This window comes from Diceros bicornis, chromosome X (genome assembly GCF_020826845.1).
Source record: "Diceros bicornis minor isolate mBicDic1 chromosome X, mDicBic1.mat.cur, whole genome shotgun sequence".
Taxonomy (NCBI): domain Eukaryota; kingdom Metazoa; phylum Chordata; class Mammalia; order Perissodactyla; family Rhinocerotidae; genus Diceros; species Diceros bicornis.
Window position 1 is genome coordinate 15,723,053 of NC_080781.1, and position 26,221 is coordinate 15,749,273.

The 26,221-nt window shown below is 40.9% G+C and overlaps 2 protein-coding genes across 11 annotated transcripts in view; both read right to left on the reverse strand.

The window, feature by feature from the left end:
• The window catches only part of PHKA2 (phosphorylase kinase regulatory subunit alpha 2), a 76,615-nt gene extending 76,252 nt beyond the window's left edge, over window positions 1-363 (reverse strand). For 4 of the 5 annotated variants that reach the window (XM_058535525.1, XM_058535528.1, XM_058535526.1 and 1 more), the window contains exon 1: window positions 216-362. The gene's annotated coding sequence lies outside the window, so the exon portion shown is untranslated. Of the gene's footprint in view, window positions 1-215 lie in introns of all 5 variants that reach the window. The other variant, XM_058535527.1, reaches the window with a different exon arrangement.
• A 3,756-nt stretch (window positions 364-4,119) lies between these two features.
• ADGRG2 (adhesion G protein-coupled receptor G2) overlaps window positions 4,120-26,221 on the reverse strand; it is a 137,454-nt gene continuing 115,352 nt past the window's right edge. For 5 of the 6 annotated variants that reach the window (XM_058535534.1, XM_058535532.1, XM_058535533.1 and 2 more), the window contains 12 exons: window positions 22,192-22,348; window positions 21,151-21,294; window positions 20,400-20,522; window positions 19,694-19,739; window positions 19,466-19,569; window positions 18,287-18,408; window positions 16,893-17,161; window positions 14,053-14,152; window positions 13,197-13,480; window positions 10,217-10,318; window positions 8,811-8,963; window positions 4,120-5,876 (listed from right to left, as the gene is read on the reverse strand). In XM_058535534.1, coding sequence (XP_058391517.1) covers window positions 5,692-5,876; window positions 8,811-8,963; window positions 10,217-10,318; window positions 13,197-13,480; window positions 14,053-14,152; window positions 16,893-17,161; window positions 18,287-18,408; window positions 19,466-19,569; window positions 19,694-19,739; window positions 20,400-20,522; window positions 21,151-21,294; window positions 22,192-22,348 — 1,789 coding nt within the window. In that variant the 3' untranslated portion in view covers window positions 4,120-5,691. The remainder of the gene's footprint in view (window positions 5,877-8,810; window positions 8,964-10,216; window positions 10,319-13,196; window positions 13,481-14,052; window positions 14,153-16,892; window positions 17,162-18,286; window positions 18,409-19,465; window positions 19,570-19,693; window positions 19,740-20,399; window positions 20,523-21,150; window positions 21,295-22,191; window positions 22,349-26,221) is intronic. The other variant, XM_058535531.1, reaches the window with a different exon arrangement.

Genomic DNA, 26,221 nt, shown 5'->3' on the forward strand with positions numbered 1-26,221 from the left:
CTTTTTTGTCTTCAGGCGGTCGTGAGGAGGCCCCGGGGACCCTATCCTATCCGCCTGCCCCGGCCCACTCACAGCCCCGCCCCCGGCCCCGCCCCCGCCGCGGAACGGAACGCTCCGAGTCGCGGCCTGAGGGGGAAGAAAAAAACGGTGGCCCGCGGAAGCAGCAGAGAACTTGGCTCCAGGTGGGAACCAGTTTGCATCCCTGAGCCCCTTACCTCCCCGCCGGCCGCCGACCCCAGTGGAGGCTGGAGAAACAGGCCCTCCGGCCGCGGCCAGCTGGACGCCCTGGACCCGCCCCCGGGCCCGCCTCCGGCTCCACCCCTGGGCGCGGAGCGGAATCCGCGGAGCCGGGCCGGAGCAGTAAGGGAAGGGGACTGCTCCTCTAGGGACCCAGAACTCTCCTAGCCCCCTCCGTCGCTTGCGGCCCCGCCCCGCCCCGCCCCGCCCTCAGATGAGCTCACAATCACGTCCCTGGCCCCGCCCTCTAGCCCCGCCCCCCAGATCCGCCCCCGCAGCGGAGCGGAACCTTCCTTCGTGAGGAGGCTCTGGGGATGGTCAGCCAACCGCACCAGGGGCGGGAGAAATAGGCCCGCCCACTGCAGCCGCTTGGGCGCCCCTCCGCGGGCCGCGTCTCCGCCGCCGAGCGGAAGCCGAGTGGTGGGGCCAAGGCGGGAAGGGGAAGGGGCCGGCCCGGGCTGGGTCCCCCAGCTGCCCCCGGCGCCTGCGGCCCGGACCCTAGTCACGTGGGTGCCGCTCACCAGGCTAGGCCTGCAGTCCATCTTCTACAGGCCTACAACTTGCAACTTGGCATTACAATTTTTCGTGGCCGCTAATTACCTACAGTTCACAATCTTCGGCCCAGTATTCGTTTTCCACTAAAATCTGGCCCCATATGAATTCCACTGGACGCCTTGGTCAATGTAATCGTTTCCACAAGCCTTTTGCTAGTCTCCATGCACTTACTGTACTCTTGACCCAGTAGGCCCTTCTTGCCTATCTGAAGCCTGTCTTTCCTTTAAGGGCCAGCTCACCTCCTCCCTCCCCATTCTCTGAATTCCCATAACAATTTCTTTAGTAAGAACTTAGATTTTGGAGTCAGTTCAAACTGAGTTCAAATTCCACTTCTGCCATTTATATGTGGTGTGAGCTTTCCTATGCTGTTTTAGCTGTTTGAAATTCAATGTTCTCATCTGTAAAATGGGGATAATAATAGCACCTACCTTCTAGGGTGGCTGTGATCAAGAGGATGAATGTAAAGCACTTAGCACCATGCCTGGCTCATAGAAAAGTACTTCATAAATTATAGCTGTTTTCATCATCATTTGACAATAATGTATTGGCCTCATTGTTATTTATGTTTTCACGTGAAGCATGTTTTTCTAACTGGATTGTAAGTATTCATTGAAACAGTTTTTGGTATCTCCTACCATGCCTGATAGGGTGTTGAGCATGTAGTTGTAGCTCAATTAGTGTTGAATGAATGAATGAAAGAAAGAAAATCAGTCCGGCTCAGCTGGGTCCCCTATGTATGCTCCTTAACCAAGTTCATTTTAGAAATTCCATAACATAAATCTGTGTCACTCGACTAAAGCACCAAACTCCTCATCATCTCACATACTATTTGTTTTCTTACTATTGGCTCTTAAATTATGCAGCAATCCATGTGATGTGCCTCTGTGCAGAATTTGCTATGCTCTAGAGGTAAATAAAAGGAGACATTAAGTTATCACCATTAAATCTCTTTTGGAATCCGACTATGTACTCTTACTAGAACTCGCATGTATTCTTCTGCATCTAAAAGCTGGGATCATTGCTTCTTTTCATTACTACTTTTGTTCACATTGAGTGCTTCTTCAAGAGTCCAGTTTGCAGCCATGGGGGAAATAACTGATAACATTTGCTCATTACCTGGCATTTGCATCCACTATAGAAACATTTTCAGTTTCTTGATCTCATTCTTTGTAACTTCTGCTATACATACATACACCCCTTTTGGTGTATAGCCAGTCTACATTCTTAGGCTTTGGTCTATGCTTTAATGCATATTATCATATAAGCTATATTTACCAATAAGCTTGAAATTCAGGGATAAAAACAAGAAGGCAGGCTACTACTTTTTAGCTTTTAAATTTCCAAGCGAATTTTTAGTGATTCATTTTGGACTAGAAGCTGTGCCATATAAAACTCAGACTTGTATCTTAGTATTGTATGTCCCTGAAACACAAAACCTCCATATCTTGGTTCCCATATCCATGAAGCCTTTCTCTGGTTGTGACCCAATGGAAACCTGTCTCCAAGTCATTTTTCAAATATTTGTCAGGAATCTGATATGGAATGTGATGGGGTATGTTGTTGTTTCTGAAGCTGATTCATCATCTTCTTAAGGATGAAAACCCAAAACTGGACCCTGGAGTAATACCACGTATGACTTCCCTGACCCCAACAGACCCTCTGGTCTGTCCATTGTTCTGCCATAGGGGCTTCTGCCAAGGAAGTTCCCAGAGAGCCACATGTCACTGTCCAAGGTGGAGACTAACAAATGTTTGTCCTGGAAGGTTCAGGTCTTTGACTCCAAAGAAAAGCACTCCATCTTTGACATAGAGGAGAGGGTCCATTCTGAATCAATTTGCTGAAAATAGCCAATTTGCCAAATTTAGTTATTTCTATGAGAATTTAATTTTAGTTGACTAGAAATCATTTTGGTTTTCATTACAATATTTTAAAGAATGTTGAATTCGCCTCTGCTCTAGCTTCCTGTAGCTAGTTTGAAACTGAGGTAAAGAGAGGAAACACCAGGGAGCATAAGATTTCTTCATAGTGAAGAATATATTTATAACTATATTTAAAAGAATATATTCTGGAAGAAGGTGTTCAATTTTTGTCTGCCCCAACTTTTTGCTATTGTGCCTAGAGGCTGAGGTGAAAAGAAAAAAGAATTTACTGATAAGAATTCTTCTCATTCATGTTCTTATGTCCACTCAGTCTTTCCTTTTCCTGTCCTTCAGACTCCAACTGCAGCAGCGAGCAGCTGAGGCAGAGACAAACTGAATAGTCCTTAAAATGCTGTTACGGAGACAAAATGACAACACACTAGTCCATTTGGTAAATTGCTCATTCAGTAAATTAGTTCTTCATCAAAATGGCCTTCAACAAACTAACCTAAGTGGCCTAGTTAGACACAACTCAGTATCCCAAATGAAGCCATTTCACCATTTTTGCTGAGAACAATCATGATGCTACTCATTGAAGTTAATAGAGTTATTTTGCGGGATTAATGATTGCGGTGTGTTTTGGGGAAAAACTTCTCGAATGTTCTGAGGAACTACTTATTCAAATACTGGCCACTGCTGTGATAATTGTTGCCTCCTCATGTTGGCATCACTTCTGTCTTCTTCAATAGAGTCTTAGATTGTGGGACCAATTTTAAACCCAAAGGAAGATGCTTCTCAGGAACATTCTCTCTGCCCTGCCCCTTCTCTGTCTGAAGTAAAAAAATAGACAAGAGAATTTGGCTTAAGGACTGCAGTCAGACACAAAAGACAATAGGAAAATAAAGGGAGGAGGGCGGGATCGAAAAGACATTGGACATTGTGCATCCTTTTGTGTGTACACTTTGGTTACATAATCTGCTTCAGGAGATTTGGTTTCTGAGATCTCACCTCCCAAATCTAGACTATCTTACCACGTTCCTCATCAATTTAGTACACAGCATCTTGGAGGCAGCTGAGCATCGTGGAAGGAGAAATTGCTCAGAGACCTCTTGTGGAGTTGAGGCCAGCATCTCCATTTGTGGCTTCCACATGCTAATCAGCTCCCCAGAAACCCCAAATCCTGTCCTCACCTTCTTGAAATCCTGTTTGATGCTGAGGAAGCAGACACTTGAAGGGGATCCAAATCCGGGGCTTGTGTGGGCCAATGGCAACATGTGTTAAAGAGGGAATCTTGAAAGAGTAAGGGGAAAATGAAAAAGAGACCTCAGCAACGGATCTTGTGAGGCAGAACAATCCTTGCTCTAACTTCACAGTCAGGGCGTGCCTGCTGTTTACCAAAAGATGTTCCTGTCGTGTTCGTCTGAATCAGACCCCTCCTACCACTTCCATGCCATGCCGCCAGGGAAAGAGATCTCAAACATTTTCTCTTTGTGCAAGTTCTCAAACTTAAAGGACTTAATTGCAAATTTATTTTGGCAATTTTAACATATAAATACAAGACAATTAAATAAATCGGAGAAGAAATATTGCAAAGGCAAATCAGCACTCACGGAAGTGTATTATATTATTTCTACGGTTAGTCTGGCATACAACATTCACTTGAAATATACGCAAGGGAACCTTAGGGAAAGACTAGACGAAAGGGTTTTGAACTGTTCCTAATAAGGACATACTTGAGGCACTGTTCAAGCAGCTGTAGGTGGGAAGCAAGATAGACCCTCTATAGCTAGGAGCAGTCAGGGTTTGATACATATGGAAACAATAGCATTGCAGGATAGTTCACCATTCCCAATAGTTGCTCCCCCTTGTCACTATACACTCGTCAAAACTTGATACCTTTAAAAAAATAATTATAGTTCTGGCTGGGCCAGAGTGTACCAGTCATAACAATCAACAAAGTACCATGCAGTTGTCTTTTAAAGAACAGCAATATGATTTTTATCTTTATATACATCTCTCTTAAAAAGAAAGGCTCTGGGGATTTGAGAAGTGGCAGTGTATGTATCTCCTCCACATTCACAATTTTCCTGACATATGGTCTAGATTACAGTTCCATCCCTCTCTGTGGCCAAGGTATTAAGCTAAACATCTTGGTGCAGATTCCATAATCTGATGATTAGGGATGAGGTCAGGAGATGGGTATCAGTACTGGATGCCGTATATGGTTGTTCAGGTTGTACCCTGCACAAGGTGCACCTAAGAGGGTGAGTGGGGCTAAAATATGGTCCCCACTCTGTTTGCCAAACCACGAGCCCATGGGGCTGTGTCTGGCCAGTGGGGGCCCCTTTTTGTAACTCGCTCAAAGGCACTCTATGAGCTAATTGTGGCACTGTCTGCTTACATTTTTCCAGTCTGGCTGGCATTATTATTTCTTGATTTCAGTGACGCTTCTGTATTTCACATCCCATGTAATCTCCAAAAGGAGCTTTAGAATTCACTGAACCAGTAAGGATTTTCAGAATTATCACATTAGACACAACAACACAACCACGATTCTACAAAGAAATAAATTTACACAGTAGAAAATAAATACAAAAAATATAGAAGTAAGATTTTTGACATATGGGTCACTAGAATTGAGCTTATTTACAACAAAGGCATGCACAACTAAACTCACCAACAGACTGAAGTCAACAGTTCCTTTATATGATGTTATCAAAGATAACTTAGCCTTTTTAAAATGTAGCTGGAAATGAACTACTTTGACTTTTTTAAATGAGTCTTATTCTTAGTGTGTTGTTTAAAACCAATCTTCTTTTAAAACGAAGGATAAGAAACCAATTCGCAAATGTCTAAAAACCATGGTATAATGTCTTGGTTTCCTCTTCCAATAGTAACCTTTGCCCTCAATTAGTTGATGCTCCTCCAGAGGTTGCTGAGTATAAAATCAGTTGACTTTCATACATCTCACATTGTGTAAAAGGTAAAATTGGACATTTTCACACTGTCAAGCATCATGCTTTGATTTTAGAAAAAGGAATCACATTTGCTCAATAAAGTGTAAGCTTCCCCGCTTTGAAGTCCTTCTGAGAGCGATACGGCTTTTACCATTGCAGGAATCTTCTTTCTCATTAAACATGTGCTGTTTTCCAGTGAAATCATGAAGGCACACGTCTCCATTCTGAACACTGAAAGAAACACCATTCTTCTCTGTAGAAGCATTCCCTTTATAAGGAAAAACAAAATTGGTGTCATGAAGTATCCACAGAAAGCATTTAAAAAATAAACAAACTTAAACATCACTTTATTCTTAAGTATGCACACATAGAGCATGTCTTTTTAAAAAAATATTTATGCTATATTGTCATGTTTTATTTACTTTTCATTCCTTCCCGAAGACCACTCAAAGTAAGCAAAACAAATTGGAGAATGACTCAGAAACCAGCTCTCTATGGCAGTGTTTTTTAATGAAATGGTCAAAATATGAAGCAAAGCAATATATTTGATTTTAAAAAGTCTATTTCCTAACTCTGGTGAAATATATATTGATTTTAAGTAGTAGCATATGTGTAATATAACCTAATGTAAATTCTGGTCTCCCCCCAAAAGTTAAGGTTAACAGAGATCCCCATACATCCCCTTACAAGGTTCTTGGTTCCCTAAGATTCTTATAAAATAAAACTTTGTACCAGAGAAACCCAGAGCAACAACAGGCACGGCAAGAATAAATCGTCTCTCATAGACTAAATCAGCCCCTCTGACTAAATCAGAATAGGACTGATTCCCAAGAGGAAACCACCAATTCTAACCTCAGAGTCCAGGCCAGGGAGCAGCTGGGCATTCTAGAGAAACTGGTTTGGACCTGGGCCTCCCCTACCCTGAGCAGGCCCTGAATTATGTGTGTGTGGGGGCGGGGCACAGCTACTGAGACCCTCTAGCTACTTGGCACCATCCTTCTGACCATCATACCATTGGAAGACGATGTAGAAAGCTGAATAATAAGCCAGTTTGTTAGTTCATGCCATAATTATAATAGCAATAATGATTAACAGTTCTGAGAACTTTATAAATCTTATTTCATTTATTACCCTACGGGATGGGTGCTATTATTATCCCCATTTCACAGATGATGAAAAGGTTTCAGAAATTAAGTGCTTTGTTCAAAGTTACATGGCTCAGAAGTGAAGGAGTCAACATGTGATGTTTCTTCCAAGCTGTGAGCTGTGGCCCCATGTACCAAGTGAGATGGCTGCTGGTACCCAAGCCTCTAAGACATAACTGAAATATGTAATATTCACACAAACTAGGTGATGGATATGGTTAACACAGCTCCATCTCTGGGTACAGCTCAAACAGGGTATGTGACTGTCTGAGGCAGCTGTCCTGAGTTAGGCATTTTGGTGCAGGAACAATTTGACCTGGTATAATAAACAAACCATTCAACTTCCAGCTTCTTTTGTGAAATTGCCTATCCCATCCCTCATCCATCCCAGATCCTGGTGTGCGAACTGAGGAGTTAGGGATGTCTATCTGACGTGCATGTTACGTGGTATTAAACACATGGCCATTTTGGTGGCCTCAAATGCACCCCCACCCTCACTGTCAGCCATCAAAAATAGCTGTGTCAAATCAGCCATGTCAAACATCTGTGCAAAATGTGCTGCTTCCATCAAATCTGATTCCCCGAAGGATGGCAACATATTGGTAGGCCAGGCAAGTGAGGCTTTATCCTTGAGTTCTTTCTAGAATATAGAAAAATCTGGCTTGAAGAGCCCCAAACACTTTTATCCAAGCCGGTAGGCTTTACTGATATGCTGTGATTCTGAGGACTCTTGATGTCTTACCTCACACCTCTGATTTACCTACTTTGAACTTGCTTTCTCACACTAACTTATTAACCAGCCTTGATTGCCACTGCCTCTCCTCTGTTTACCTACATTGAGTCATTCCTGATAGAGCCATTTGGCCCAGAGCCCAGAACTCTCCCCCTGGTATCTATAGTAGAGCTAAGGCCACATGGCAGCTGTTTCTCGTACAGCAGTGGTTCTCAACAAAGGGGAGGGGGGAAATTTCACCCGCCAGGGGACATTTTGCAATGTCTGAAGAGACTTTTGGTTGTCACAACTGGTGGTGAGTTGGTGGGTGCTACTGGTATCTGGTGGATGGAGACCAGGGTCATTGCTAAACATCTCCAAATGCACAGGACAGCCCCCACAACAAATGCCAATTGTGCTGAGGTTGAGAAATCTTGATTTAGAGGCATCCTATTATATTTTAAAAGTCTATACAAACCAGAAAGACCTCCCATCTTTGGGAGGTTGGAAAACTATTTGGTAGGTGTATGAACCTTCTCACAAATTTATTTGAATTTGTCATGAAAATAACTAATATCCTCAAACGATGAATAAAGGCAAATTCTCCAGGGAAGGAGAAAGTATACTAGCAGAATTTAAGTTTTTATAAAAATGCAAAAGATATATTAAGAAGATAGAAATAGATAAGCTTTTATGAGTCATGAACAGCCCAGTCTTAGGAAAGAAAGAAAATACAATGGAAGTTTTAGCTAGAAATGTCAGAATTAATGAGTAAAGGAGGCACAGCAGCAATAGTCTGTTCATATATTGGTGACATACATGGTCACCAATACTCGTCACAATTCATCTTTCAGTATTTGATATATTCACGGGGATTTGGGTACTGTCATAAGGCAGCCACACTGTGGAAAAGAATGAACAAACATGACAAGCAAAAAATAGGAAGGTTTAAAAGTGTTGAAGATGTGTATGATTATAGATTACTCAAAATCAATACAGTCTTCTCAGCTATTTTAGGTACTGCTTGCACAGAAATAGCACAGCACTGAAGTCTTTGGGCAATACTCAAATCAAGATTTGCAGCGTTAATACTTTTAGGTCATCATCCATTCCCATCAGGAAAAACAAAATCTTAAAAAAAGGAAACAAAACATTGTTCTGGTATTTGCTCTAAAATGAATAAATTTGGATTAATAAACTTTCTCTTTTATAAGGGAACCACATTTTGATCCACTAGTCACATATGTAATTAGTCACTTTGCTTAGCAAAAATGCCATTAAAGGATAAAACTACTTGAATAAAACAAACACTAGCTTGAGAATTCCTATGTTGAGCCATACATACCATTCCCGCTGGAGAGTCCCGCGCAGTCGTTATTCACCAGCAGTGTGGTGGAGTGGGTGGAGTTGCTGTTTGACTGTAAGGAATTTGAAGAGCTGGACACTCCTTGGTTTACAGTCTGCTTCTTTAAACCGTTAGTAGCGGTTTTATTCCAGTCTACAGCAGAATAAGCATTGCAGAAAAACAGGGTAGAAGGTTGAAGCTCAAACGCAAGAGACAGATCACCGTGTAACCCACTCTAGCAACTGATCTCTCCCTTCCAGATCTTACAGAGAAGTCACACATTTCACAAGTGGGTGTGACAAAATGTATTTTCATTTATGACTATATACATTTGTCCTTTAAATGATTGCCAGGTTAAAAGTTACCTATATTCTCTTGGAACTAAAGGCTAAGCTAATTTGATTGTGTCTATAAATATCCACTGAATTAGGTGGTACTTCAGAGCCAAGGACTGTCTTCAGAAGCACACAAATCAACCATGTTGTGATGTCTAATGGTTCTTAAATCCGTGCAAATGACTGAACTATATGTACTGTCATTTTCTGAGTACAGATCTTATGCAGCCAGATCTTTGCAATACTGTGAAGGTCATATTCATGGGAAGTATTCATACAAAAGGAATTCAGGTTTTCAAACAGTACTTCATTTTTCTTATTTTCTTAAAAATGAGCTATTTGCTCTACAACCCAGTAGGGCATACCTGAAAAAACTTCAAAATAACCAAATGTATGCTAAAGCTTATATACGAAGCCTGGCCCACCTACAAATTAAGCAACTGACAACCAGGACCTGTGGAGAAAAGGTTGAGTCAAGAGTTAAAAAGTTATGAAGGTAAATATTAAAAATTATTTTGGGGGGCTGGCCCGGTGGCACAAACGGTTAATTAAGTCCACATGCTCCGCTGTGGCAGCCCGGGGTTCGCCGGTTTGGATCCCGGGCACGCACAGACGCACCACTTGTCGAGCCATGCTGTGGCGGCATCCCATATAAAGTAGAGGAAGATGGGCATGGATGTTAGCCCAGGGCCAATCTTCCTCAGAAAAAAAAAAAAAGAGGAGGATTGGCATCAGATGTTAGCTCAGGGCTGATCTTCCTCACCAAAAAAAAAAAAAATTATTTTGGGCAAACAGAAAACATGAGCTCAAAAGGAAATAAATTCTAAAAATTTCACTGTTGCTTCATTCAAGAAGCAGCCAGCCCATTAATTCTATTGCTCACTAAGTTCCCAGATATGAGTAATTATTTTTTAATTCACCAGTTTTTTTCCCCTAATGTTCACAACCAATATTTTCTGTTGAGCAGGTTCCGTTCATTGATTTCTTTGGCATTGATTGCTTTGAATCTTAACTTATACAATCTTTTCCTCAAGATTTAAGAGAAGGAGAAAAAGGAAGGTAAATCTTTACCCGAATTTTCAGCCAGCCGTAACTTTCCACAACAAAGATACCGCCTCCATTGCTTTCTGACGTTCTCTTTTGCTACACAGTAAAAGATGAATATGAAAAATCCTATGGGGGCAAAAAAACCCATAACACAATGAATTCCAAGCTAAGACCTGAATGTCTTGAGCTTCGTTTGCACAAAAGGTAAAATCTTTGGCAGCTATAGGCTAAGTGAAATTTTGCAAACTGAAAAAAAATGTCCAAAGTCCTGGGAAAATTTGCTATTGAACGGCACCCTAGAGGGACTCTCATTGTAAGATAAAAAATACTTATGAAAGCAACGATTACTCCGCATTTCCAAAATTAAACTCACCGTCTCTCCTCTCACATCCTGTCCTTGGCCTTCCCTATCTTTGGAAGTACAAGCCGTCCACCCAGGATGCCAGGTCGTACCTAGGCTCCTACCTCCCTGCTCTCTGTATTTATAATCGATTTCCAAGTTCTGTCAATTGCCATCTCCTCCGTTCATCTCACATCCCTCAGCCCTCGCTCCTCCCCTCTAGCCCACAGCCACGTCCCTTGCCTGGGCCTTCCCCTCTTCTTCTCTAGCCTGGGGCACTGCAGCCACATCCTTGTCTGACTTCCAGCCTCCCTTTAACCTGCTCAAGGAGATTCTTCACTGGCATCCTGGCCGCTAAGAGAGCAACACTACAGGCTTGAAGAGGCCCTCAGGCTCCGCCTGCCACCCACCTCTGTCAAGGCCAGGCAGCCACAGGGCTCCCCACATAGCCCCATTGCTACCACTCCTCAAGGCTTTTGCCAATAAATATTTGCTAAATGAATGGATGAATTCTGAGTTCTCCATCTCCCCAACCCCCAACCTATCTACTTTAAAATCTTCATTTTAAAATATCAGGTTTTCTTGGTGCAGCCTCTATGGAAAACGGTATGGAGATTCCTCAAAAAATTAAAAATAGAAATACCCTATGATCCAGCTATCCCACTACTGGGAATCTATCCAACAAACCTGAAATCAACAATCCAAAGAGGCTTATGCACCCCTATGTTCATTGCAGCATTATTCACTATAGCCAAGAAGTGGAAGCAACCCAAGTGTCCCTCAACTGATGATTGGATCAAGAAGATGTGGTACATATATACAATGGAATACTACTCAGCCATAAAAAAGACAAAATCATCCCATTTGCAACAACATGGATGGACCTGGAGGGTATTATGTTAGGTGAAATAAGCCAGAAAGAGAATGACAAACAGCATATGATCTCACTCATATGTGGAATATAAACCAACACATGGACAGAGAAAACTGTATTGTGGTTACCAGGGGCAATGGGGGTAGAGGTGTGGGCACAAGGGGTGAAGGGAGTCATATATATGGTGATGGACAAACAAAAATGTACAATCAAAAATTTCACAATGTTATAAACTAACAAAACATCAATAAAAAAAATATCAGGTTTGCTTCTACTAGGGTACTCATGCCCATCCTAAAGACTGATATCTTGACTCCCGCACACCTTTGTTCATTTGCTACCCTGGGTGGCTACCTTTGGCTGCATTAGGGGAGAAACAACATGTATGAGAGAGATGAAAATGGGGTTCCCAAGTCCCAAATCGGAACCTGCACACATCTCTCCTTTAATCACCCCAAAGCCCTGTGAATTAGGCATAATTCCCTTTTATAACTGAAACAACACATTCCTTCTAACCATTCATATTCTAATGAGAAGACATTCTGGGGAAATGAAGAGAAAGAGGCAGGTTCAGTTCCCACATGAAGTATGTACCTTGCTTTCATGTTTAGGATTAGTGTGATTTGGGCAGATAATTTTTTCTCTTAAAGTGTCTCTTACTTTGAGCAGGCCATTGTTGGCAAATAAAACTTTTCTATTCATTAGTATGTAGTGCAACACATGGATATACCAGTTCAGGAACTAGTACGTTGTAGGTAAAAATGAACAACTGTATATAACCAACAAGCATATTAACTGCCTTCCTCCAAACAAAATAAGAACTGATAGCCAACTTAGGTATTTGAATTCAATCTCAGGTTGGAATTTCTTTGAAAACTAGCAACATGATCTATTCCCTGATAGAACTCCAGGAGGACGCTATGGGAGCTAAAAGCAACAGGAAAAGATGAAAACAAGCAGATGAGAATGGAATTAAAAGGCATCCCAACAGAGGATTTGGAATAAAAGGAAACCAAGGGACATGAATTATTGTTATTGTAATGTAAACCTATTAGCCTGCTCGGCTTTTAATGCCAAAGTACTTCCATTAAAAATTAATCACAGCTGACAAGTCTTATAACACTGATCTAAAAGAATTATTAATTTGCTTTTCTAAAGACTACCACTAAGAGGGTTCTGAAATGACTTGCAGCTGGACTTCATTAACAGATGGGAAGCACCAAAGCAGAGGGCGACACATAGAGCTTGCCCCTTTCCTGCTGCGGGTCCCGGCAGACCAACTTCTCAGGATTAGCCACTGGGCCAGGCTGCTGCTACTCGGGCCTGTCTATTGACTTCACATTTATCATTGTCTTCAACTCAGACACAGGCCTACGAGGTGGAGCGGTGAGACCTCACAGGGACATTTATAGTGTGTGCACTTTTCTGAATGCATGTTCTACTTCAATAAAAAGTGAAAAAAACAAAAGTTGAGGAGCCAAGTGAAGGAAGAGTAATTGACTCTCCCAGAAAGAGTTCCTGGCAGGTTCCGTCAATATGTTCTCTCCGTCAATATGTATCTCTCTATCCACAATGATGGATAACGAGGAAACAAGTACCACTTCTTGAATTTAGTGAATGCCTTTCTTCCAAGGATCTCAAAACACCCTTTCTCAAAGATAAATCTGTTTTTCATCGCATATATCTTAAACTACTAAATAAGCCACTTTGCAGATACTCTAACTTTTAGTAGCGATATTTTTAAGTTCAACTGGGATCATTCAGTGTGTATTTAGTGCTGTACAGCTTACCTTGTAAGGTGTTAAAGATGGCAAAGAGATACATGAAGGCGACATTAACTGGTCCCCAGGCAAAAAAGGCAAAACCCCAAGTAATTCCTAGTAAAAACGTAAGGCCAGCAACGCTCCTGAGGTCTTGAATACTCGTTTTTCGCTGGGCTCCCAGTTGCTTCTTCTTTTTGATTCGACAGAGCTGAACCAGGACCACAATGAACATGCTGATGTTCAGCAAAAATATCACACAGAAATATCCCACAACCGTAATATAGAATACAGCATTGCTGTTGATCCAGCAACTGGAATGTGAGGGGAAAAAGCAGGGGAAAACATATTACAGTGCTGAAATATGGTTCAAAATGATACAATGAAAATCTATATCACTTTGAAATATTTCCTACAAGTACAAAACGAAAAAAAAAAAAAAGATAAAGCCACTGTTCTTCACAACGATTTATAGCTCTAGGGAAAAAAATCCAAGAGAGTTAGTTTATTTTAGGACACTTGGTGATTGAAAGTATTTAAAAAATATTCTTTGAAAATATGCAGGATTCTACCCTCTTGAAATCCTAGTTACTCTATTCCATGAATCTTTACTAATATAATGTAGCTGGTATTTCATTTTTATCAGAGGCTTATACAAGTTTTTTCAAAATATTTCTTCCTAATTTGTTTCTTTAATACTTAAGTAGTAGCATGGCATTTCCAACCAGCTTATCTCATTACATATATAACTGCGAAGCCTGCTGTAAATGTTACTGGATTTTATTAGGATGAGAGCCAGAGTTGACATGCTGATTAGATCCTCTGCTTTCTTAGAGAATTCTGTTTTCCAGTTCACTTAAGATTCCCTCTGGGGCTTTGTACTCACAAGTCATCGGGGGAGCCATTGGGGAATTTCCCATAGGATCCAAGCCCATAGTTATCTGGGGATATAATCAGGACAATGGTCACAACCACAGCTGGTACCCCTGGAAGATGGGAAACATCAGTCACACATAGTTCTAATAACCAAAGGTGGTGAGAAGAATAGAGATCAGGTTCTATTTTCTTCTGGGAGCAGAGACTGGTGAGCTGTTCACCAAACCCAGTTTCTCTTCCTCCTTGGCACGTGGCTGGATATCTCCCAGCCTCCCTTGTAGCTAGGTGTGTGTGGCCACATGACTAGGTCTTGGCCAATGGGATATGGACAGAAGTGATTTGCTCCACCTCTAGGCCTGTCTCATAAAAACCTCCTGTGAGATCCTCAACTCTCTTTTATCCCAAATCCAAGGTGACCTTGGAAGCCCTGTCTTGAGGCAGAGTCTCCAGCAGCTTGGATCCTGAATAACCGCAAGACCAGAGACCCCTCCGCTCCTGCTAACTGGACTGTGCATGAGCAAGAAATGATCTTCTCTTGAGAATTCAGGGTTTGTCTGCTACAGCAGCTAGTGTTACCCTTAACTTACACACTTCTGGAATGTAATTTTAAGAGTCAGGTGGCAGGCAAAGTGAAGGACTCCAAAATGTAAACTAAGTAGTCAACATACTAGGGTTATCAGCAAGTCCTGGCAAATCTTTCATTGTGAACCCAAAAGTCTTCAATTGATTATCTTGAACCCACTGATGGCTTGAGGAGCCTGACCTGGTTGATTTGGGGGTGGTGACTGCCACTATGCTGGCTCTCTCAAGGGCCCATGGGCACTTCTGCTAAGAAGAAACACAATGAGAAGGCTCCTCCCAGCTTAAAATGGCTTTTGGCTGGGAAGGAGTCCTTATCCCTCGACCCCATCGCCCCCCACCCCACCCCACGCTGACACCACACACTGTGCACAGACCACCCTGACATCCAATATCAAGGTTCTGGTAACTCAAAACAATTCCTTCTCACAGAGAGGTTGGGGTGCCTGGTACGATCTAACATAATATTTAATTCTTTTATATTTGTACTTTTCGGAGACACTGACATACGATGACTTCCTAAGTGAGACACTTTCCGAAAAATGAAATATTGGGGTTGTGGAGCTTGTCCTTGACATGGGACTCCAACCTTTCAGGCTTCTACAGAGAAGACAGAATCTGTACCTAATGTCAGAAACAGTGACTTATTCTTCTGGGAAGAAGTGACTTATCTTTCCGGAAAGGTGTTGTTCTGTTATTCTTCACAAAGATATAATGACAGGTGGGTGACAAGGGTGGTAAAGGGTTTGCAATCCTGTTGTGTAGGGAATATTTGAAAAAAATATTTAGCCTGAAGAAGAGGAGGGAGTCTGGGAGGAATGGTGGCGGTAATATAGTGGAAGCAATACGCATAAGAAATCAGAAAGCCGGGCTTGGCTGTTCTCAAGCTGTGTGAATTGGGGTAAATCACGTCATCACTCTGAGCTGGTTTCTTTACCTGGTGTTAGCAATAACTGCCTTGTTAACCTTACTGGCTTGTCTTTCACAGAGTTACTTGTGTGAAAATACACTGAACAACAGGGCATTATACATAATGTTATATATTACTTGTAGATTATCTAAAGGACTCTGGCAGAAGAGGTATCAGCTTATTATTTTTTTGCCTGAGAGAGCAAAGCCAAGACCCTGGTTAAGTACCACAGGGCGCCAAATGAACTTAATGGAAAAACAGAACTGTAGAGCTTTAGAAAATGGTTACTGGCTGCCTTGTAAGGTATTAAAAACAAGACAACTGGCCCCAAATGGAGTTGCTTATGCTAAGCCCCACATTACCAAGCCGAGACTTAATTACATTTTCAGCTCTCCCAGAAGTGGAATCTTAAACCAGTCAATCAGCAATCTCCTGATCAGCACTAGTGAGGTCATCTGCCTGATAGAGCCCTGCCGTCCCTTAAAGGAAGGTGATCTTGCCACAACCAACACGATTTTTTGCCCAGTATAACTTCCTTGTTCCCGCTCCCTTCTGTGTATGAAGTCTTTCATTATGTACAGCTCCTCGGAGCTCCTTTCTATCTGCTAGATTGGATGCTGCCCGATTCATGAATTGTTGAATAAAGCCAATAAGATCTTTAAAATTTACTCAGTTGAATTTTGTTTTTCAAAAAAGGTAATGAGTTCCTTAATAATAGAGGTGTTCAAGCAGAGGTTAGATTATCTTTAGTCAAGGATAAGTCAAGTCAAGTTGAGGAGGCTCCTACATTTGGTGGGGAGTTGAATGAAGAAATCTTCAAGATCTTTGGAGAGTCTGAAACTTTGTGACCCCCCGCCAACAGGTGGCATGCTCTGAAATACTGTGCCAGTGTGATGATGAAGTGACATCAGGTTTTATCTGTACATTCTCTCACTCTGCCTTTCTGAGCATTCTGTCATGTATGTCTGTGATATCTGGGCGGTACAGAACAAAGTGAGGCTAGCTCGGAACTCGGGGACTGAGAGTTTGGCTTCATTATCACCAAGCTAACTTTTTCAATTTATTGAGCACCTTCTGTGTGCCAGCCCTAATTCTAATTGCTGGAGATACAAAGAGGATTCATAGCCCCAACCTCAAAAAGTTTTATGTTCATAACCAATCCAGGGGAAATATACAGGTGTTCTAGAAAGAGACTTGGCAAGGTTGCTCTTTGGGAAGTACAAAACGTAAGGAGAACAAAGCTGTTTTAGAAACCTGCCAAGTGTGACCTGCTTCTTCATTGTCTCTACCTGATTAAAAATCAAAACACTGGGGAAAAAGCAGAGAAAGCCTAGGAAATGCGCAAGCAAAATTATACATACCCCAACCGACAATGCAGAATTTAAGGATGTATTTTCGGATGTAAGTATTAAACACTTTGACAAGGGCCAGGTACATATGGAATGCTTCCAGTCCCATCCATGTGAATGAGACCAACAGAAAATAATGCAGAAATACAGCCACCGAGATGCAGAGGCCTTGCATGTCATACAGAGCAATCCACGAGTCCAAAAGGAACACCAGGTTCAGCAGGAGCAGAGCTGCACACAGCTGAATGAGGATTTTGGAAGGGTAATCCCTCCGGATCTTTCTAAAAGGAAAAGGCAAGAAAAGAATTAGCATCACATTCTGCCAACCCTTATGTGAGTATATCTGAGTTCCACGCAATTTATTTTTATTCTTTGGTAAACATCTATATGCATAAATTTCCTCTCTTTGAGTGTGTGTTTGTATGTGTGGGAGGGCATTAAAACCAACAATTAACAACAACAAAGGAAAAAAATCTAAAGAGAATCATCTGTAATAACCATATGGAAAATTTTGTTTATGTTTCTGCGGAAGCTTTTACATGCTGACTGTCGACCTATCCTTTTAAATAGTTTGTAGTGGAATCTACTGAGCACTCACCCCCATTTCTCCCAAACTACTTTCAGAAGCACTGCTGCTGCTTCTCATATCATAGGCTCCTATGTTCAGATCTTCAAAACATAGCCAGATTCCCCTATCTTATGTTTTTAGTTAAAATGAGATCATGGAAAGAACAGTTTAAACTATAGCTAAATGAAACAGCCATAGGAAAATACAACTAATTGATGACATGTACATGTTTATGTGTGTGTGAAATTAGACCTGGTGAAATCATTCTGAGTAATGGCTGGCCTTAGGTAATTTAGTCTCATTATTAAAATTTCCAAATGTCCACTAGAAGATCTGTAGTCACAGCTGGACCCTAAGTTCGGCACTGAAAATAAATTTGTGCATTTCCTGATCAGTGTCCAAAATGTAAATCTCAGAACTTACATATATCTATTGTTTCATTTAGTTAATGTAATAAAAGTGACTATTTCTTTCTTTTCCATTGGAATTTGTTGGAATTCTCCCCCAAAAGTGACCAAAGGGACCCTTCTGGTAAGCCAAGAAGGAGATGCTGTTATTTAGAATGTCATGCTTGCTTTGACCTACAATGTCGAATAGGTACCAGGCATCATTCTGGAGTACAGAGATGATTCAGACACAAACCTTGCCTTCAGTGAGTGCAGAGACTAGTGGAAGGAAGCAAGTATGTAAACCAAAAAGTCCCATGAAGTTTTAAGGTGGCCCCACTGGATGGATGTACAGGATAAGGTAGACTGAGGAGTATGCTTAAGTAATACACTTTAGCAATGGAGGTGAGCACTGCGTCCTATAATCCAAGTTTCCAGTTGTGGATACTCACTCAAAGGCTATGTAGGTTACAAGAGTAACTGACAGAAAAATTGATGAAAGCCCACAACCAATGTATGTGATAAACGTCAGAGCCATCATCTGAGCAGGTGGCAAGGATGTTCGAGATAGGTCCTGAAAAAGAAAATATTGCTTTCAAGACCAAATATTTTTAAATAAATAAAAGAGTCATGATTTATATTTATTAACTGTTCTAAGTGCCCATTCATAGTCCATTCAACAAAACTACAATGTAGGCACAATTATTATCATCAGGTAAAGATAATGAAACCAAGGCCCACAGAGGTTAAATAATTTGCCCAAGGTCACACAGCTAGGAAGTGGAGGAGCCAGGATCCAAATTCAGCTCTGGCTAACTCCAAAGCCCATAGTCTTAGTCATTGCATTATGGTGCACTAGAAAAGCACTGGGCCAGGAGCCTAAAGATTTGAACTTGGCTCCTGGCTCTTACATTTCTTAGTTCTATGACTGTGGACAATTACCTAACAAGTGAGTCTTAATTCTGACTTCATTAAAACGACAATAACAACACCCCATGCTACCTATCTTGCAGGACTGTTGGGAAGATTAAATAAGATCATTTATGCAGTGTTTTATAAAAATTTTAAAGTGTATTGCAAACTAAACAATTTTTGTGTGTGTGTGTAAGGAAAATTAGCCCTGAGCTAACATCCATTGCCAATTCTCCTCTTTTTGCTGAGGAAGATTGGCCCTGGGCTAACATCCATGCCCATCTTCCTCTACTTTATCTGGGATGCAGCCACAGCATGGCTTGACAAGTGGTGCGTCGGTCTGCGCCTGGGATCTGAACCTGCGAACCCCAGGCTGCCGAAGCGGAGCATGCGAACTTAACCACTATGCCACTGGGCCAGGCCCCATAAACTAAACAATTTTTATTACTCATTTTAATCTGAATTCTCTAGTCCTCCTAGCTATTTAAAAGAGAAAACATTAAATGTAAAAATAGAATGTGAAAAAATACTTCCATGTTGAAGTATTTTCCTTCAAGTACATTTGCTTATTAGAAGAGTAAGCTCATTGGTTTATAACTTTGCCACAATATTATGATGTCTGCTGGTCTATCAGTCATCCATCTGATTAGATATCATGGTATGATGCTCAGCTACCCCTCAGACCCAGAATCCAAGGCCAAGTAGTGTGGGAATATTACCAATAGGACGCCAAAGCTTGTAAGGTGGCTACAGGTACAGATGGTTTCATTCAGCCTTCTGTCTTTGACAGAGCAGCCATCAGATGACCAGCCTCCTCTACCACCTGTTGGCATTGGGAAGAGTATCTGTCCCATAAGCAAGGCCACAGCACCAATGACCCTCTCCTCCTCCCCACCCCGCTCCCACCATCCACTCAAGACTTTGAAAAAGGTATAACTGGAACCTACCATTTCTGCCCAAATCCCAAAATACACATCTTACTGTTAAGTCATCCTGCAGTAGAAAGAAAAGTTACAAATAATTAATTTACTGAACTGAAAAAACTGAAAAGCAATTTGGAAAAAAACTATGATATTTTTCATTTCAGAATATCATTCTTGATTTTTTTGGAGAGTTCTTATTTTATACTGGTCCCTAGAAGCACGTGAGTCTCATATAGGTCAGCACTTCTTAAACTCAGCAATCGTGCATAGGAATCATCCTGAGGCCTTGTTAAAATGCACATTCTGATTCCGTGGGTCTGGGGTGGGGCCTGAGAGTCTGCATTTCTAGCAAGCTCCCAGGTGATGCTGATGCTGCGGGTCTGCAGACCACACTTTGAGTAGCAAGGTCAGAGATCCCGCTTAATGTGAACTGAACTGGGAGCGATTTTCTCTTTGGAGGTGAGAATCAGACCTACAGCCACAGATCTGAACACACTGAAATTCGGCAACTGATAAGAGCTTGCTTTTGCACTGCTCCCTCTCAGAAATTAGGTGGTCAATTATTAGGCATGCTAAAACCCAACGGAGTGACTACGTGATTCTAGTCTTACAGACTGCTCTAACCGAGTTTAAGTTTCTGCTGGACCTGCCTTTTTCAGGCCAAGTTTTACAGGCATAGTTTGCACAAGGTGTTTCTGGTCAATGACCAGACCAGACTGGCCTCTCCCACCTGGCTCGGGTCGATGTGCTTTAATGTAACCGTTACGTTTCTTGTCAAGTTCTTGACAGTCAGGTTCGCAACACTGGAAGATATGACGTAGCTGATCAGAGAGAGGTTCTCCAGGGCAGGGTCCTAGCACGCCAAAGATCAACAAGAAGGCAGGGGAAAATGAAAGGTTATCAAAGAGCTTGAGAGCTAGAAGGGACTCTAAGGACTATTTAGTCCACATTGTTTATTTTACAACCTAGGACAGAAATTGAGTGTCAGGGAGTAAAGTGACTTTCCCAAGGAGCACAGTTAGAAGCAGAGCTTGTTCCACTACACAATGCTCTAAATACTGAGTTAAATTTCACAGATTGACACAACGGGACCCTCATGAATCTTAAAAGGAACATAACATTAAGCCATTTAAGCTGTGTGTCCTTAAGCAAGTTATTTAACCTCTCTGTGCCTCCATGTCCTCATCTGTAAATGAGGATAATAGTTTAGTAGTTCCTCCCTCATAGGGGTGTTGAGAGGATTAGAGTTAACATTTGTATGTGCTTAGGATAGTGCTTGGCAACTGGTAAATGCTATGTAAGTGTCAGTGACTGTTATTTATCATACCCAGCATCATTACATCCTATCTAAAAATAAACTGCAGTTTTCCAGCAATTCATTTGACTTATAGCACGCATATGAATATGTGAGAACTAAAAGAAACAAAATCCCGCGACCCCCAAATAAAACCTGAACCAAAAACAGTTAGTGACAACTTTACCTGAAATAGGGCAGGTGTTTCAAAAAAGTTGAATTGAACCCTGGAAGCCAGCTCCACATCATTAGCTGGTAAACTACTCATCAGGGATGAAGGCAGAGTAATAACGCCAATGCTATTCTCAGGAGCCTGAGTTTCCAGAGAAACCTGAAAATCAAGTAAAAGATAATAAACTTATCTGGGGCTAGTATAATGAGGAGATGGAAAACACGACAACTAATTAAGCTGGAGGATCCTGTAAGGGCGTTTATCTGTGGTGTCTCTATTTAAAATTGGTTCTTCTTCTGTTTCTCCGATTGCTGCAAAACTAGAGAGGATGTATAATAGGGAGATGAGGCCTTGGAGTAGGAAAGGAAACATATCAAGGAGACACAGAAACAGTCAGAAAGTGCAGGGTATTATACGTCAATTATATCTCAATAAAGCTGGGGGAAAAAAAAAAAGAAAGTGCAGTATAACTGCAGAGCCCAGAGAGACCACAGCAGCAGACACACCAACTTGGTGACCTGTTAGGGCAAAGTCTTCATAGAACCACAAGCACTAAACTTGTAAAGGGAAGACTATAAAAATTAAATTAAAAGGCAAGACTTGGTTTTACTTGGGCGTTTCCAGCCCCCAATCCCTCTAATAGGTGGAGAGAAAACACTAGAAGCAGGATCCATATTCAGTACCAGTATTCACACCCGTGTAGTCATAACACTTGTTAAAATATTGAAATGGGTTGATGAGTAGCTGATGTGCCTGCTCTCTCCCAACTGCCTAGAACCCTCTGCTGGACACCTCCCCCACTTCACCCCCACCTCGAAACTTCCACAATCCTGCTGCTAAAGGGTTAACACTGGGCGCAACAAGGACCACTGAGATTCTGCTCCAGCCAAGACCAATGTCCTTTTTTTGATTCTGTGCTGCTGCCTCATTGTTCTAGATGCTAAATATTTTGAATATCACCCCTGACTATAAGCAGTAATTCCCTTAATCATGAAGTACACGGGGACTACAATCATATACAAGAAAAGGCTTTTTCCACAATAAATTAGGAGGTACCTGAAGATTTGCAGGGTCTTGGGCAGCAAAGGTAGTTGTGTCGAAATTACTGGCATTCACTCTGATCACGGCCAGAGCCAAAGAAGGGGAGGTTAAACTTATGGTCTTGGTTGAAAAATTCAGCTGTAAGCCAATGTCATCCACTACTTTTAGCAATCTGTAAAGATAAGTGGCAGTTCAAATTCAGCACTCCCACTCTGTTTTCCCCATTCTAAGCAGAATATAGAGGAGCAAAGATACATGCACCCCTGTGTTCACTGCAGCGTTATTCACAATAGCCAAGACTTGGAAGCAACCTAAGTGCCCATCAAGGGACGAATGGATGAAGATGATGTGGTATATATACACAATGGAATACTACTCAGCCATAAGAAACGATGAAATCCAGCCATTTGTGACAACATGGATGGACATTGAGGGTATTATGCAAAGTGAAATAAGTCAGAGGGAGAAGGTCAAATACCGTATGATTTCCTTCATTAAGTAGTAGATAATAACAACAATAAACAAACACATAGAGACAGAGATTGGATTGGTGGTTACCAGAGGGGACGGGGGGAGGGAGGAGGGTGAAGGGGATAATTCGGCACATGTGTGTGGTGATGGGTTGTAATTGGTATTTGAGTGGTGAACATGATGTAATCTATGCAGAAATAGCAGTATAACGATGTACACCTGAAATTTATACAATGTTATAAGCCAATGTGACTGCAATAAACAAAAATTATATTCAAAATATATTCAAAATACTGAAAGACAAAAACTTTCAGCCAAGAATACTCTATCCAGCAAAAATATCCTTCAAATATGATGGAGAAATAGTCACTCTCCCAGATAAACAAAAGCTAAGGGAGTTCATGGCCACGAGACCCCCACTACAAGAAATACTCAAGAAGGCCCTCAGGCCTGAAAAAAAGAAGAGAAAGGGAACACAAAGCTTGGAGGAAGGAGAAAAGTAGGTAGACAAAATCAGAGAAATAGTAGATCTTTACCGGAATAGGTTAGCAACCACTTAAATACTAAACTCAAAGATCAAAGGAAGAAATTCACCAAAAATAAATTTAACCTCATCACTGTAAACACACAGCCACAACACAAGATAGAATAAGGTATAACAAGAACAACTTAGAAGGGGAAGAGGAAAGTGACTGAATTGACTTAGTATAAGGAAATAGGAGGCCATCAGATAATGGACTATTTCATACACAAGATTTTTTGCCCAAACCTCAAGGTAACCACTAAACAAATAATCAAAGCAAAACCACATATGATAAACAAAGAGAAAACTAGAAGAATCATAAGACAGAACAACCAAACTGAATAGGCAGTCCAAAACAAATGGGACAAGAAACAAAGGAAATGCAAAAGAACCAGAAAATAAGTGACAAAACAGCAACATTAAGCCCTCATATATCAATAATTACCCTAAATGTAAATGGATTGAACTCTCCAATCAAAAGATACAGAGTGGCAGGATGGATTAAAAAGCAAGACCCAACAATATGCTGCCTTCAGGAAACACATCTTAGCACTAAAGACAAGCACAGGCTCAGAGTGAAAGGATGGAAGACAATACTCCAAGCTAATGGCAAACAAAAGAAAGCAGGTGTTGCCATACTCATATCAGACAAAGTAGACTTCAAGATAAAACAGGTTAAGAAAGACAAAGAAGGGAAATATATAATGATAAAAGGGACACTACATCAAGAAGACATATCACTTATAAATATATATGCACCCAAGATAGGAGCACCAATGTACATAAAGCAACTATTAACAAACCTAAAAGGAGAAATCAACAACAACACAATAATAGTAGGGGATCTTAACACCCAACTTACAGCAATGGATAGATCATCCAGACAAAAAGTTAATAAAGAAATATTAGACTTAAATGAAAAACTGGACGAGATGGACCTAGTAGACATATACAGAGCACTCCATCCAAAAACAGCTGACTACACATTCTTCTCAAGCGCGCATGGAACATTCTCTAGGATAGACCATATGTTGGGAAACAAAGCAAGCCTCAATAAATTTAAGAAGATTGAAATCATAACAAGCATCTTTTCAGACCATAAGGCTATGAAACTGGAAATGAACCAGGAAAAAAAAACTGGGAAAGTGACAAAAATGTGGAGATTAAACAACATGCTACTGAACAACCAATGGATCATTGATGAAATTAAAGGAGAAATCAAAAACTATCTGGAAACAAACGAAAATGATAACATGCCATATCAAACCATATGGGATGCAGCAAAAGCGTTCCTGAGAGGGAAACTCACAGCGATACAAGCCCACCTGAACAAACAAGAAAAAGCCCTAATAGGCAACCTTAAATTACACCTAACAGAACTAGAAAAAGAAGAACAAACAAAGCCCAAAGCCAGCAGAAGGAGAGAAATAATAAAAATCAGAGCAGAAATAAATGAAATTGAGACCAAAAAAATAGTAGAAAGGATCAATGAAACAAAGAGCTGGTTCTTTGAGAAGATAAACAAAATTGATTACCCCTTAGCCAGATTCACCAAGAAAAAAAGAGAGAAGGCTCAGATAAATAAAATCAGAAATGAAAGAGGAGAAATTACAATGGATACCATGGAAATACAGAGGATTATAAGAGAATAATATGAGAAACTATATGCCAACAAATTGGACAATCTAGAAGAAATGGATAAATTCTTAGACCTATACAACCTCCCAAAATTGAACCAAGAAGAAATGGAGAATCTGAATAGACCAATAACAAGTAAAGAGATTGAAATAGTAATCAAAAACCTCCCAAAAAATAAAAGTCCAGGACCAGATGGCTTCTCCAGTGAATTTTACCAAACATTCAAAGAAGATTTAATACCCATCCTTCTCAAACTATTCCAAAAAATAGAAGATGGAACACTTCCTAAATCATTCTATGAGGCCAACATCACCCTGATACCAAAACCAGACAAAGACAATACAAAGAAAGAAAATTACAGGCCAATATCGCTGATGAACGTTGATGCAAAAATCCTCAACAAAATATTGGCAAACCGAATACAACAATACATTAAAAAGATCATACACCATGATCAAGTGGGATTTATACCAGGGACGCAGGGATGGTTCAACATCCGCAAATCAATCAACGTGATACATCACATCAACAAAACAAAGAATAAAAACCACATGATCATCTCAATAGACGCAGAGAAGGCATTTGACAAGATACAACATCCATTTATGATAAAAACTCTCAATAAAATGGGAATAGAAGGAAAGTACCTCAACATAATAAAGGCCATATATGACAAACCCACAGCCAACATCATACTCAACGGGGAAAGACTGAAAGCCATTCCTCTGAGAACAGGAACGAGGCAGGGCTGCCCACTCTCACCACTCCTGTTCAACATAGTACTGGAGGTTTTGGCCAGAGCAATTAGGCAAGAAAAAGGAATAAAAGGAATCCAAATAGGTAACGAAGAAGTGAAACTCTCACTATTTGCAGATGACATGATTGTATATATAGAAAACCCTAAAGAATCTGTTGGAAAACTATTAGAAACAATCAACAACTACAGCAAAGTTGCAGGGTACAAAATCAATCTACAAAAATCAGTTGCATTTCTATATGCTAATAATGAACTAACAGAAAGAGAGCTCAAAAAGATAATACCATTTACAATTGCATCCAAAAGAATAAAATACCTAGGAATAAATCTTACCAAGGAGGTGAAGGACCTATACAATGAGAACTACAAGACATTATTGAAAGAAATCCAAGGTGACATAAAGAAATGGAAAGATATCCCATGCACGTGGATTGGAAGAATAAACATAGTTAAAATGTCTATATTACCTAAAGCAATCTACAGATTCAATGCAATCCCAAGCAGAATCCCAATGACATTCTTCACAGAAATAGAAAAAAGAATACTAAAATTTATATGGGGCAACAAAAGACCCCGAATAGCTAAAGAAATCCTAAAGAAAAAGAACAAAGCAGGAGGCATCACAATCCCTGACTTCAAAACATACTACAAAGCAA